General features: G+C 44.2%; 1 protein-coding gene across 5 annotated transcripts in view; it reads right to left on the bottom strand.

Moving 5' to 3' along the window:
- Window positions 1-13,367, bottom strand: part of RERE (arginine-glutamic acid dipeptide repeats) — a 429,059-nt gene that overhangs the window by 260,349 nt on the left and 155,343 nt on the right. For all 5 annotated transcript variants that reach the window (XM_058719215.1, XM_058719218.1, XM_058719219.1 and 2 more), the window contains one exon: window positions 2,601-3,069. In XM_058719215.1, coding sequence (XP_058575198.1) covers window positions 2,601-2,925 — 325 coding nt within the window. In that variant the 5' untranslated portion in view covers window positions 2,926-3,069. The remainder of the gene's footprint in view (window positions 1-2,600; window positions 3,070-13,367) is intronic.

The raw sequence follows: 13,367 nt of genomic DNA, 5'->3' as shown, positions 1-13,367 counted from the left end.
CACCGAAGGTCAAGGTTAGTCTCCTCACCAAAGAGCCAAATATCCACCGGACCCAGCAATGTGCCAGTGCCAGGCACGACACCGTCACCCTCCCAAGTACGAGGGGCACCTCGCGCAAAGTGGTTATGCTCTGAGTGTCACGGAAAACTTTCAAATCCTTTGGGTTTTCATAGATTCTTCATAACATATTTAGCTTCCCGAGAAAGCATACCTTTTTCATATTTCACAACAGTCCTCAGATTCACTGAACAATGCCTGCCTCCATAAATATTGTCAGCTCAATTCCAAAACACTTTAAGAACTCACTGTTTTGTAAATAAGCCGCGAGCAACTTTCTTTCACATACTCTTCCAAACATCAAGCAGGAAGGATTTCTATTATCCCGCAGAAGGTGCAGAATGAAAGTGCAGTGGCTCTCGAACTACTTTTCTTAACACTGGTTTCTCTTAGGGAGATAATCAGCAGAAAGAGGGTGCCACAATCCCATAAATGGGAAAAACAGCAGGTTTTGTGGGGGGGTTTTTTAAACGTTACAGAAGTTTCCTCAACTGCAGGACTTCTCAGGGTCATTCACCATGAATCTCTTAGGACAGGGACAGGATGTGCAGCGTTTCCCACGTGTACCGGACAACAAATACTCACGGGAAGCACCGCCAATGACACAGGAGTAACGTTCCATCGAGAAAGACGGCCATTTGGCACCGCAAGAGGCAGTTGGCCTTTTGACCATGACCCAAACGATCACATCACCGCTTTGAATTGTTATGTATCATGAGAAAAGAACAGTAAGATATTTCCTTATTTCTTTTAATGTTTATTTATTTATTTTGAGAGAGAGTGTGTGTGCATGCACGCAAGCAGGGGAGGAGCAGAGAGAGAGAGAGAGAGAGAGAGAGAGAGAGAGAGAGAGAGAGAGAGAGAACCCCAAGCGGGCTCCACGCTGTCAGTGCAGAGCCCGACGTGGGGCTCAAACTCACAAACCGTGAGATCAAGATCATGACTTGAGCCAAAACCAAGAGTCAAGACACTTAACCAACCGAGCCCCAGATCTTTCCCTATTTTTAAGTTACAATACTATAATCTGTACCTAAAGAAGTTAACACATTCTATTCCTTTCTCATGATTTAGAACTGAACAGGCCCACAAGTTATCCATGGTAACTCTATAATGAGATATTCTTCAGTGGCTCAGAAATTCTTACTGTGCAATACCTAAGTCTGTAAAATCAGAGACACAGACAGCAGTATAACCGACACGTGACTCGATTGGGACTCTATCTCCGCAGCAGAGCCCTGGCTTCTCTGAAACCTAACGCCGATCACTTTTACATCACATAAATATCTTCTCAGTCACTCATCAACCAATAAATTGTAGCTGTGACTACAAGTGTAATTGTGTAAGTTCTAATCTTGATTATCTTTGGAAATTCAAAACAAACTCCTACACAAGGAAAAATTCCAGTACTTCATGCAAAGTTCAGCAAACTGACGGCACTCCTCAGTAAAACAACGGCACCAGATTAACGACATAACATCATTTCTTCAATCTCCCTTTCCTGGAAAAACAGCAAACCGGAGTCTTTTGGCGGGGGGGGGGGGGGGGGGAGTGAGAGACAGACAGAACCTCAAGCAGGCTCCACACTCAGCACAGAGCCCGACATGGGGCTCAATCCCACGACCCTGGGATCATAACCTGAGCCAAAATCAAACACTGGACACTCAACCGACTGAGCCACCCAGGCACCCTAACCCTAAACCCTCCAACCAAGAGGCTTTTAATTCTTAATTCCATCTCCTATGAAATTCATGTCACTGCTCAGCATTATAATTCAAACAAAATGATTGTAGCTAGTGTTACGGACTTCTGTAAGAAAAGTACCTGAACACAAACAACACATTACGTGAAAAAGGAAAGTTTTGCTGGCGTCCGCAGGTTCTCACGCACTGGTTTCCCTGCATCTCATCTGAAAGCTGGGTCCATCTCTCTCTGAACAATACCTTGAACCTCAACATACTGAGTAAACTATAGGAAATTATCTGGAAAACAAAGCAAGTTAGTTGTCTTCATCTATCATTATTGGTCAGAGATCCTGAAGCTCAGTGACTTGGAAAAGGAGGTTATCAGGAGAAATTTACTTTGGTTTAAAGGTCTTTCCAAATATTTCTTGAGCTTCTGCTCACTCCTGTGGCCAATGTGAAACACCTGCTTCTAAGAATCTTAAAGTTTACTTGCCCCACCAGGTATTCTATTCTGCAGGGTCACCACTGCCTGTGTTTGAAGATAAAAAGCAAGGAGGAAATGAAAAGATGAAATGTACTGAGTAGACGGTGAAGGGAGAGAAGCAGCAAGAGGGGACCCAAGGAAAGAACTGACGTGCACAGCGAGCACGGAAGACCAAGTTGAGGCTGACGCAAGCAAGAAGCCAGCGGACCCAACTGCCCAAAAGTGGGTCAGTGTGTTTCCTACCTTGATGTCTCCTACCCCAAACTACCATCTCCTTTTCTGGGTCCCCTGCCGTCCCTACCACGTAAAGTGGCGTGTGAATGCTGATGTCCTTCTCCAGCACAAACACTGTGAAGGCCAAATGCAACGCTGCTTACCTCCTGGTCTGTAGACAACATCATCCTCAGTGATGTAGGATGTTATCTCGCCGGTATCTGTCCTTTCGTAGCGAGATTTTTTTTTCGGTGGTTTCTTTTTGTTCTTCTTGGTGGACTCCTCCGTGGTGGCACTGTTGTTGTCATTATCCTCATCTTCACTGTGATCGCTCTCGGCATAATTTTTGGCTCCTCCTTCCAAGGTACAGCTCCTGCGTGGCCTTGAATTCTCACTCTCTCTTGCTTTGTCTCGTTTATCTCTCTCTCGGTCCCGATCTCGGTCCCGGTCCTTCTCTTTGTCTTTGTCTTTGTCTTTGTCAGCTGTCATGATTCGCCACGTGCCTTCTTCTGTCCTCTCACGGCTAGGCCTCCGTGAAAGGTAGACAGTAAGCCTGGGCTTCAGTCTTCTGAATTTCTCACTCAATTCCAGGGAAAATCCAACCACTCCAACTACCCCAATGCTTCAAAAACGCTAGGCAAGAAAAGAGAGAAAGAAAAGGATTTTACTTTAACATCTTCTCATATTTCCTTCCTAAGGTGGTGTTTTGTTAAATTAATCTCTTACTTGCTTTTTAGCCCTAAAAACTTCTCATGGGCCACAGGAAAAAAGGTAGGACAAATGACACAAAGTTTAATTATATGCAGTTTTGGTCTCAGCTAGCATATGGTTTGGGATTTACTACCGCACCAAAAATGAAAACGTCTGAATGCATACTAGTAAACCACACTTTCTGTACACCGTTTTCTTCTTTTTAAGGAAAAAGTGAAATATACCCTGGTAGAAAACATACAATGGGTACAATTATCCAAAAGGAGCTTCATAACCCACAATATTAATTTGAAAGGGCAAGAACCTATATACTAAAACTATTTCCACCTGGAAAACCAATAATCTGGACAGACTCAAAATATGTCTCAAGATGTCTCTCACAGGGTACTATCTTCGGAAAACTTTCTAGCCACATTCCAGAGCTCCTCTCAAGAATAAACCAAGTGTTGACGCAAACAAAAGTGATGACCACAAGATTCTTTTGCCTTCAATGTACCTTTTCCCATCTTCGAAGTCTACTATTCTATTTATTTTCCATGAAAAATGGTACCTCTGAAGATACATTATCTCTGCCTGAACAAAACATAACAGCTTCCAAAAACAATCTTCCATCTTTAGGGAATATTAGGTAGTTTTTACATTCTTCCAAATTTCCACTCTTAGTAATTTCCCTAATAAACTCCTCCCTAGAACTAAACCCAACAAGGAAAGCCTGAAGTTCTTAAGACTTTACAATGAGAAGATAGAGTCCCAAATTCCAACCCAACAGGGTTCTTAACAAAAAGTTTATAGGAGGGGGGGAGGACAACAGATGGACACAGACTGTTTTGTTTACCAGTCAGTTTTTGGACAGTCATAATCGCCAGTAATTTATCTTTTGCAGTCCTGTATCATCTTCTTTCATTTGCTCAACAATCTGTACTTAACACTATCTATGTGCCAGGTGTTCGGAACTGAAGATACAATGACGGAAAAACTCAAGAGTCCTCGCCCTCTATGCTCTAATGCCAAAAAAGCAAACTGATCAATATGAGAACCATCTGTTTCTCGTGTTACTAGGGCCGGATAAGAAACAACATATGCAAACAAACAAAAGATCGGTCCTCTTTACTTAGACAGCAACAAACAAATCAGCTTGCAATTACATGCCTTAGACACAGAGAAAATTCTCTTCGGTCACGCCAAAACCATAAAAATTATCATATACTCTCTCCAAAGCTCTTAGGTCAAATCTGACACCAGAAAAGACCTTTCCATAAGCACCTCAACTATCCTTAGGCATTCGAGAAAATAAAAAATGTTCACAACCACCTATGGGAGACAGACCCATGAAGGAGCAAATAAAGCTGATCATTTAAAACAGAGTCAGAAAGGGGCGCCTGGGTGGCTCAGTCGGTTAAGCGTCCGACTTCAGCTCAGGTCACGATCTCACGGTCCGTGAGTTCGAGCCCCACGTCAGGCTCTGGGCTGATGGCTCAGAGCCTGGAGGCTGCTTCGGATTCTGTGTATCCCTCTCTCTCTGCCCCTCCCCCGTTCATGCTCTGTCTCTCTCTGTCCCAAAAATAAAAATAAACATTAAAAATAAATAAATAAATAAATAAAATAAAACAGAGTCAGAAGGGGGAAAGCATGTAGCACAAACCTAGATTGCTTCCTTCTACACGGGAAATATGCTTCTAGATTGGATTTCCATTTTCCAAACGTATTTTAAGAAAATGAAAAATTATCTTAGTGCCTGCAAAAGTTCTGCCCATATGAATCATCTGCTAAACAGACAGTAATATACTCCTAAGTCCCTGTAGGCCACTAGTGTTAGCAATTGAAAATACTCAAAGAGACATATTACTTTCTCCACTGGGCTTAAGTTAAAGCATGAACAAGCCAATCATCCAAGAAAGAAAACTATCAGCTAACGCCGTTGTTAAAACATTCCTCTTTGACACTGAAAAACATACCAAGGTCTCCCGGGAATCCAAAAGAACAAGGGCTTAGACTAAAAACCTCGCAGATGTATTTCAGGACAGACATCTGATGAATTTAAGAAAAAGACCATTCTCTCCAGGGTTAAGAAGATAACCAGAAAATTATGTAAAAATATTATTTCAACACTCAAAAAGGAAAAAAATAGTAAGTCCAAATTATACATCCAACACCACTCCCTACAAAATCATATACTAGCTTCTATTTACAAAGAAATTTGAGTTGCTTCTGCCAAGAGTAAGCAAGAAAGAAAAATTCAAGAAAAAACAGAGAATGCATCCACAAAATGAAATCCCGTGTGTGTATCCAACTTTCAGGTAACTAAGAACAGTGATAATCCAAAACAAAAGTCAATTACCATTTACATTTGGCTCTAAAATACAGTGCAGGGGCGCCTGGGTGGCGCAGTCGGTTAAGCCTCCGACTTCAGCCAGGTCACGATCTCGAGGTCCGTGAGTTCGAGCCCCGCGTCAGGCTCTGGGCCGATGGATCGGAGCCTGGAGCCTGTTTCCGATTCTGTGTCTCCCTCTCTCTCTGCCCCTCCCCCGTTCATGCTCTGTCTCTCTCTGTCCCAAAAATAAATAAAAAACGTTGAAAAAAATAAATAAAAAAATAAAATACAGTGCAGTGGGGATATTTTTTTCCCTCTGCGTTTCCCATACTAATCATAATTTTTCTGAGCTTCATCTCACAATGACCAACATACAACAATAATGTGACATTTAAGGAAAGGGACCCAGAGAGAAGCCAGATGACACTGAGAAGGGTAGTTGTCACTTCAATTTGCTAGAAAAGATTTACCATTACAACAACAGCGTTTTTGTTAACAACACCGGGTTCACAGCAGATTCCTGCCATGATCTCACTCAGTTCTTTTTCTCAACTCAGTGAAGTGAACCAGACAGAAGTCACTGTCCCCACTTTACAGACTACAGAAGGGCAACTGAGAAGAGATCATGTGCACAAAGCCACACACCCAATGATTCTTCCAAAGGGAAAGCAGTTCTACAGGTAAACCCCATCCAACCTGAACAACCTACTCCTCAGGTTACGATCTATGTTCCCAGGGTCACCAGCTCTTCATAGGTGCTAACTTTTCCTACAGGCATCCAGGCTGATAATTCACACAGACAGATTTAGGAAACCTGTCTTTGCCCTTCCCTCCCAGAAAAGAAATTCTTGTCCACTAAGAAAGACAAAAACGTTGAAAGTGTCTCTGTCAACCCACTGCTCCACCCACTTGAACAGAAAGCAGTAGAACATATTGTAACAAATAACACGAGAGAAAATCTACTCTATAACATGTTCAGATTCACAACAATCTTCATTTATGCACAGAACAAATGTCTACCAAACCCCTGCTGTGTACTAGTTACCGTTCTAGGTGTGAGGAGAGTAGCAAAGAACCACGAACTCCCTGCCCTCGTGGCATTTATGTTTTAGGGAGTGGGGAAAAGAATCATACTCAAAAGAATAATATATATATATATATATAGTACACGAAAAGATCTTACATGGGGAATCCAAGGGGGACAAAGAGTATGGGTACATTGCAATTTTAAATGATGGTCGGGGAAGCCCTCAGGGTTTGCCCCGAGCAAGACACTTAGAGAAAACGCCATAAGGACACACGAAGGGAGAGCATTCCAGCAGAGGGAAAGCAGGTGCAAATGTCCAGAGGCAAGAGTGAGCTGGGCACACTCAGGACATAGGAGGCTGCAGTGGTATGAGAAAAAGAGAAGCAGCTGGAGAAGAGATGGGGGCGGGGAGTGGGAGGGCTGGATCCTGCCTTGTAGGCCAGAGTAAGAACTTTGATGCCTTTACTCAAGTGCCATGATGTGACATGCAGTGACTCGAATGACACTTGGGCCACTGCGGGGATCTGAGCAACAGAGCAAGAAGACATGATCTGACTTCTGTTCAAGATCACTCTGGCCAGTGAGAAAAATCCTGAAGGGATGCACGTGTTGCAGCACGAAGACCGGCCAGGGAGGCGGCTGGCTACAACAGGCCAGGTAAGCGGCGAAGGCAGCTGGGGCAGACTGGCATGGTGGTGGCAGAGAGGGGACAAGTCCTGTTTTCTATGTATCTTTAAGATAAGCGTCAAACAGGATGTGCTGACAAACCGGGAGGTGAGGTGTGAGAGAAAGAAGTCAGGAACAACCCCAAGCTTTCTGGCATGAGCCACTGGGCAAATGAAGCTGACGTTACGCAAGTTCTGGAAGGAAGATCAGGAGCTCAGGTATGAACATGCAGAGTTTGAGAAGCCTATAAAAACCACATGAAGATTTTCAGAGGTCCAGGCTGGAGACCAAAACTTACTTTTTAATTTAGTTTTGAAAGCCACGAGATTGTGTGATGTCACCAAGGAAGCGAAGGTGAATAGTTTTTCTGACAAAAATTTTTTAAGCCCACAAAAACATGTACTGCTCGTGCTGGAGTGGAGAGGATCTTCAAAACAGACTTACAACTCACATTTCCAAAAGCAGTACCCCTAGGACTCGTGGCAAACACATCCTCCTCTCACTGGTTTCCACACTCATCAGGTTGTGTTTCGTCACCTCATCTCAACTGCTAAATCCGGGCAGCCGGCCTGGCTCTGTCTTCCGCTAATCAGAGTCCAAGGCCTTCAAGAGTCGGTGATACGGAAGCACTCTTTCTGACTTCAGGTGACTGCACCTTCCGTACAAACATCGCTCGCCCCTTCAAAATCAAGCCAACAACCCACCCGCAAACCCCTCACTACCGATCCGAGCCGATGCAGATAAAAACCTAAAAATTCAGTCACGCTCAGGGCCGAAACCACACTTAAGAAACCCACTTCCTGGGGCGCCTGGGTGGCTCAGTCGGTTGGGCGGCTGACTTCGGCTCAGGTCACGATCTTGCGGTCCGTGAGTTCGAGCCCCGCGTCGGGCTCTGTGCTGACGGCTCAGAGCGTGGAGCCTGCTTCGGATTCTGTGTCTCCCTCTCTCTCTGCCCCTCCCCTGCTCATGCTCTGTCTCTCCCTGTCTCAAAAATAAATAAAACATTAAAAAAAAAAAAAAAGAAACCCACTTCCTGATACTATCCAAGCAGGTCCCAGAAGGTCAGGCCCAGCACCGAACTGGGCTGAGAAGCCAAGACCCAAGCTCTTGGCAGTGCCATGTGCTGTCCTGCCTTGGGCAAACCGCTCTACCTCTCTGAATCCGTTTCCCTGCCGTAAAACGGGGACGACAGCTAGCCACGCCACAAGAGCTGCTGCAAGGATCAAGTCAATCAAGCATACCATATGGAGATGCGCTCACAGATTGCAAAGCGCTCTACAAATGTAAACTCTCAACAGTAGATAATCCCCAATAGTACACTGTGCCATGCAAGACGTAAATGGAGCCCAACACCATCCATACCCTCAAGAACTTATCTTCTCTTGAGGGGAAGTGGGGGTTCTACTGCACAATTAAGAACCAGATTGTGTAAAATCGACTACAGATAACAAAAATTCAAACAGATACTCTCTGGGATCATGTAAAACTCACTTATCCATGAAAACTTGCCTCTCCCTCCCGACTTTTCACTCCCTGAATTCCAATCATCTCACTTACTCAAGCCAGATTCCGCAGGACACTTGACTCACCAAGTGCAGCTAGTGAAGTACACATAATTCTTCCTCATTGAACCAGAGCAAGAAATATTTATGTGTGTCACATGCCTAACCACACACCAGGCATTTTGCTCAGCTCTTCGGGTCTCCCAATCACATGCCGAATCTCTGATTTATCCGTTGCTCCAGACGAAATGTAACAAGCCATCATCTTTCGCATAGATTAATACAACTGCCTTCTCACCGGTCTCTGTACTAAAATTGTTTGTTTTGCCTTCCTTCCAATTCATCCTGCAGTGCAACCAACCAGCAGCTCTGACAACCGCACCACTTTTTTAAAACAACTTTACAGAGATACAATTCACACAACACAATTCAGCCCTTAAAGTGCAATTCACTACCCATCACCTCTTTCCAAAGACTGCAGGGACCTTCACATCCTGACTGTCCCTTCACTTGTCCAGCCCCATCGCCACCTCTCCCGTATGCTCCAGCTACCTCAAAACACTTCCTTCCATCTCAGGAACCTATCTGCTCAGAATAATCGTCCCCTCCCCTCGGTCTACCTAACCTCAGCTCAAATTCAGGCCCTCAGGCATTTCTGCTGCCCAACTCCAGGAAGGCTCCCAGACAGACCAGAGTCCACACTCCCACTGTTCCCCATCCTGCCTATAAAAGGACCCTCGCGGATCCCACTACTGTCATCATTGTTTTTTTAATTTTTTAAAAAAAAATTTTGATGTTTATTTTTTATTTTTGAGAGAGAGAGAGAAAGAGAGAGACAGAGTACAAGCAGGAGAAGCAGAGAGAGAGGGAGACACAGAATCCAACGCAGGCTCCATCCAGGCTCTGAGCTGTCAGCGCAGAGCCCGATGCGGGGCTCAAACCCACGAACCGTGAGATCATGACCTGAGCCGAAAATCAGACACTTAACCAACTGAACCACCCAAGCACCCCACGTCATCTGTTGTTAACCTGTGTCCTTTCTCCACCACCTGACAAGGACCACGCCTACCTATCACATGCTCACTGAAACAACTCCCACTAAAGCCATTTCCTCTCTGTCACTGGAGAGCTGTCCACCTCATTACCATCTGGCCATTCAGCATCCCCTGAGAGGGCTGACCACACACCCTCCTTCTGGAAAGGCTTTTTGCCTTTGGCTTACCTGGCACGGTCCTCTCCTGAGCCTACCTGCCTGACCCTTGGCCCCCAGCCGGGCCAGCCAGTGCAGGAGTTCCACAGGGCCCTATGCGGGGCCTCCCAACGTCCCAACGTCCATCCTGTTCAATCTCCTACACTTCCGTCGGTCCACACACACCACATACACACAGGTGATCCCCAAATGTGTCTACCAAACTTCGGCAGAGTGAAGACTGTCCACCTGAAGTCTCCTCCCGGAGGTCTCCAAAGTGTCCCCAGCATATCCAAACTAAAGGCACACTCTGGCCCCAGATGAGCCCCTCTTCTAGATGGTCTCTCCCGGTGACTAGTTCCCCTGCCCATCCTTGCTACGCAAGAGAGGCAGCATCTTACTGCCCACCTTTCATCCTGACGTCAACAAATCCCGTCACCGTTACCTCGTAAGTTTCTCTCAAGCTCCTCTACTTCAGGACGCCTCCAACACCACAACCTCAGTTAAAGTTACTAGGACAGGGGTGCCTGGGGGGCTCAGTCGGTTAGGCGTCCGACCTCGGCTCAGGTCACGATCTCACGGTCTGTGGGTTCGAGCCCCGCATCGGGCTCTGTGCAGACAGCTCAGAGCCTGGAGCCTGCTTCGGATTCTGTGTTTTCTGCTCTCTCTCTGCCCTTCCCCTCCTCACACTCTGTCCAAATCTCTCTCAAAAAAATAAACATTTAAAAAAATTGTTTTTAATTATTCATGAAAAAAATAGGTCATATGATCAACCTAACCCCATTCAGTAGGTACTATTGTTATGTACATTTTCCCAAAGCAAAAGCAAGCACAGACAGGCTGAGCAAGCTGACCAAAAATCACACAACTATGTGTTAGATCTAGAATATGAACCCAGGCCACTGACTCCAGAGCCTAGACTCTTAACCACAAGGCCATATTGCCTTAAATTACCCGTCCTTAAAAGCCAAGCTATCCAAAGGGTGTCACTGTAGGCCCTTGACATGAAAACAGCATTTTGGGAACATTCACCTTGTCTGGCTGGAGGTATTTTCCATTAAGAGTTGTTAGTCCTATCCATACAAGCTTGCTTTCAAACCCACTCTCTGAAAGTCTAACTAGATCAGGAACCAAAGCACCTCAAGAACATCTGCCTTTGCCATTTCTGCATTTACCATTCTCCTTTAGGAGCAAAAGGAGATGGTCCCCACACGGAAGACCTAAGAAAACTGCCCAAGAAATATGGGGTCAGCAGATCTGTGAACCCTGGCAGAGGTAAGACTGTGTTTTATCTAAAACTGATGTGGTACTAGAAGCAGGTTGTGAAGTTCTTCCCCCAGACAAACCCAACCGTACAGGCAAATGGCTGGCTACACATGCCCCTCCCACGATTCTCTACATTTGGGATTAATGAATATTTAAACTCCCATCAATCCTGAGTTCGTACCCTCATCCCTAGAGCACGCGTCTTACTGAAAGAATCTACACAATGGAGATGGGATGTACTACCCAAATTCGGAGAGGGAACTTTGTGGCACCAAAACATAAGGAAGCACAGAATGAGCGCCCCTTATTCAGAAGTGGAAGTAATGCTTAAAGGAACACTTCCCCCCTCAGAAACTTGGGGGGAGAACTGAAAGAATGAAGATGAGTGGACTCTGACAAACATATTCATTTCTTCCAAAAAGACAGAATAACAAAACACAGGACCTACAAAAGGTTTGGAAAGCACCTAGAACAGCAAAACTCTAGATTACAATTAACAACTCAATTAAAATTAAATAACAAACAATATCCAATCTTCTTATTTGAAGTAGGAGTAAGGAATTCCTAAAGATGAGGTGCCTAAGCAGGTTTCCATACATAAACGAGAAAACAAATAACCAATCGACCCATCATCCTTTTCTTTAAAGAACACACAAACTCATTTAATATAAGCAATCGTTGTCCTATACTGTTAAATGTGAAATTCTGCCAAATCCACACAGAATTTTTTACTCTGCACACTACCTACAGTTGTGTCTCTGCTGCTCAGTAGGTTAAGGAAAATTCACCGTCGCTCTAAACCAGGCCTACTCAACTGTGGCAAGATAAACATTTGGGGTCAGATCATTCTTTGTTGTGTGGAAGCGGTCCACCGTCCTGTGCATTATCCCTGGTCTCTACCCATGGTAGATCCTAACAGCACAACCCACTGCTCCAGTCAGGACAATAAAAAAGAACTCCAAATATTGCCACATATCATCTGAGAAGCAAAACTGCTTACAAAGGAGAACCACTGCTTTAAAGAAATAAAATTATTTGTCTATCACAGAGATTTCAAGGGGTTAAACATCTGTGTTGCTTTATTCATAATTATGCTTGACTAACATGCAATCCATAAAACTAACACCATTACAAAAACTGTAAGATGGCATGTTCTTTGTTCTCTGAAATAAGCTAGACTAATTCAAAGCACTGCCTGAAATAGTAATTACACAGGTGTCTAAAGCTGAATTAGGAAAACAGAAGTAACATATCCTGAAAATCTTGGATGTTTTCTGGCAAGCCCTGAAGATTGTTAGGGATAATATTACTCATTGGTGAGTTGCCTGATTGTGGGGCCAAGTGGATGCTTCTGTTATCATACAACTGAAGAGAAAACCTGATGTCCACAATGCCAAGTACAAGGGAAACCAAATGCCTATGAATTCAAGCCCCTGATGTGAAAGGGGATAGAATTCCTAAGCTCACTTGCCCAAAGCAAGGCCATAAAGAAAAAACTAAGCAGATGGAGAACTATAATATGGTATATCCGTACAACAGAACATTATTCAGCAATTACAAGAAATGAAATACTGATACAACATGGATACAAAACCTGGAAAACATTATGACATGCAAAAAAAAGCCAGTCACAAAAGACCACATATCATATGACCCCATTTATAGTAAATGTCCTGAAAAGGCAAATCCACAGAGAAAGCAGATTAATGGTTGCCAAGGAAGCGGGGGACAGGGCAGGGAATGACAGTTATGGTTACAGGATTTCTTTTAGGGGTGATAAAAAATGTTCTAGAATTGACTGTGGTGATAGTTACACCTAACTGTGATATATTAAAGCCATTAAATTGTATACTTTAAATGGGTAAATTATAAGTGAATTATATTTCAATACAGCTGTTGAAACACACAAACAGCGATTTTACAAAGTAGTAAGAAAAAGCTCAAAACTTTACTGCAGTTAAGAAAAAAGATGCTAGGGGCGCCTGGGTGGCGCAGTCGGTTAAGCGTCCGACTTCAGCCAGGTCACGATCTCGCGGTCCATGAGTTCGAGCCCCGCGTCAGGCTCTGGGCTGATGGCTCAGAGCCTGGAGCCTGTTTCCGATTCTGTGTCTCCCTCTCTCTCTGCCCCTCCCCCGTTCATGCTCTGTCTCTGTCTGTCCCAAAAATAAATAAAAAACGTTGAAAAAAAAAAAAAAATTTAAAAAAAAAAAAAAAAAGAAAAAAGATGCTAAAATACACAAACAGCAATGTTACAAACTA

Source organism: Neofelis nebulosa, chromosome 2 (assembly GCF_028018385.1).
Source record: "Neofelis nebulosa isolate mNeoNeb1 chromosome 2, mNeoNeb1.pri, whole genome shotgun sequence".
Lineage (NCBI taxonomy): Eukaryota > Metazoa > Chordata > Mammalia > Carnivora > Felidae > Neofelis > Neofelis nebulosa.
The sequence above is the reverse complement of the archived record's forward strand: the minus strand, read 5'-3'. Positions and strand labels throughout refer to the sequence as shown.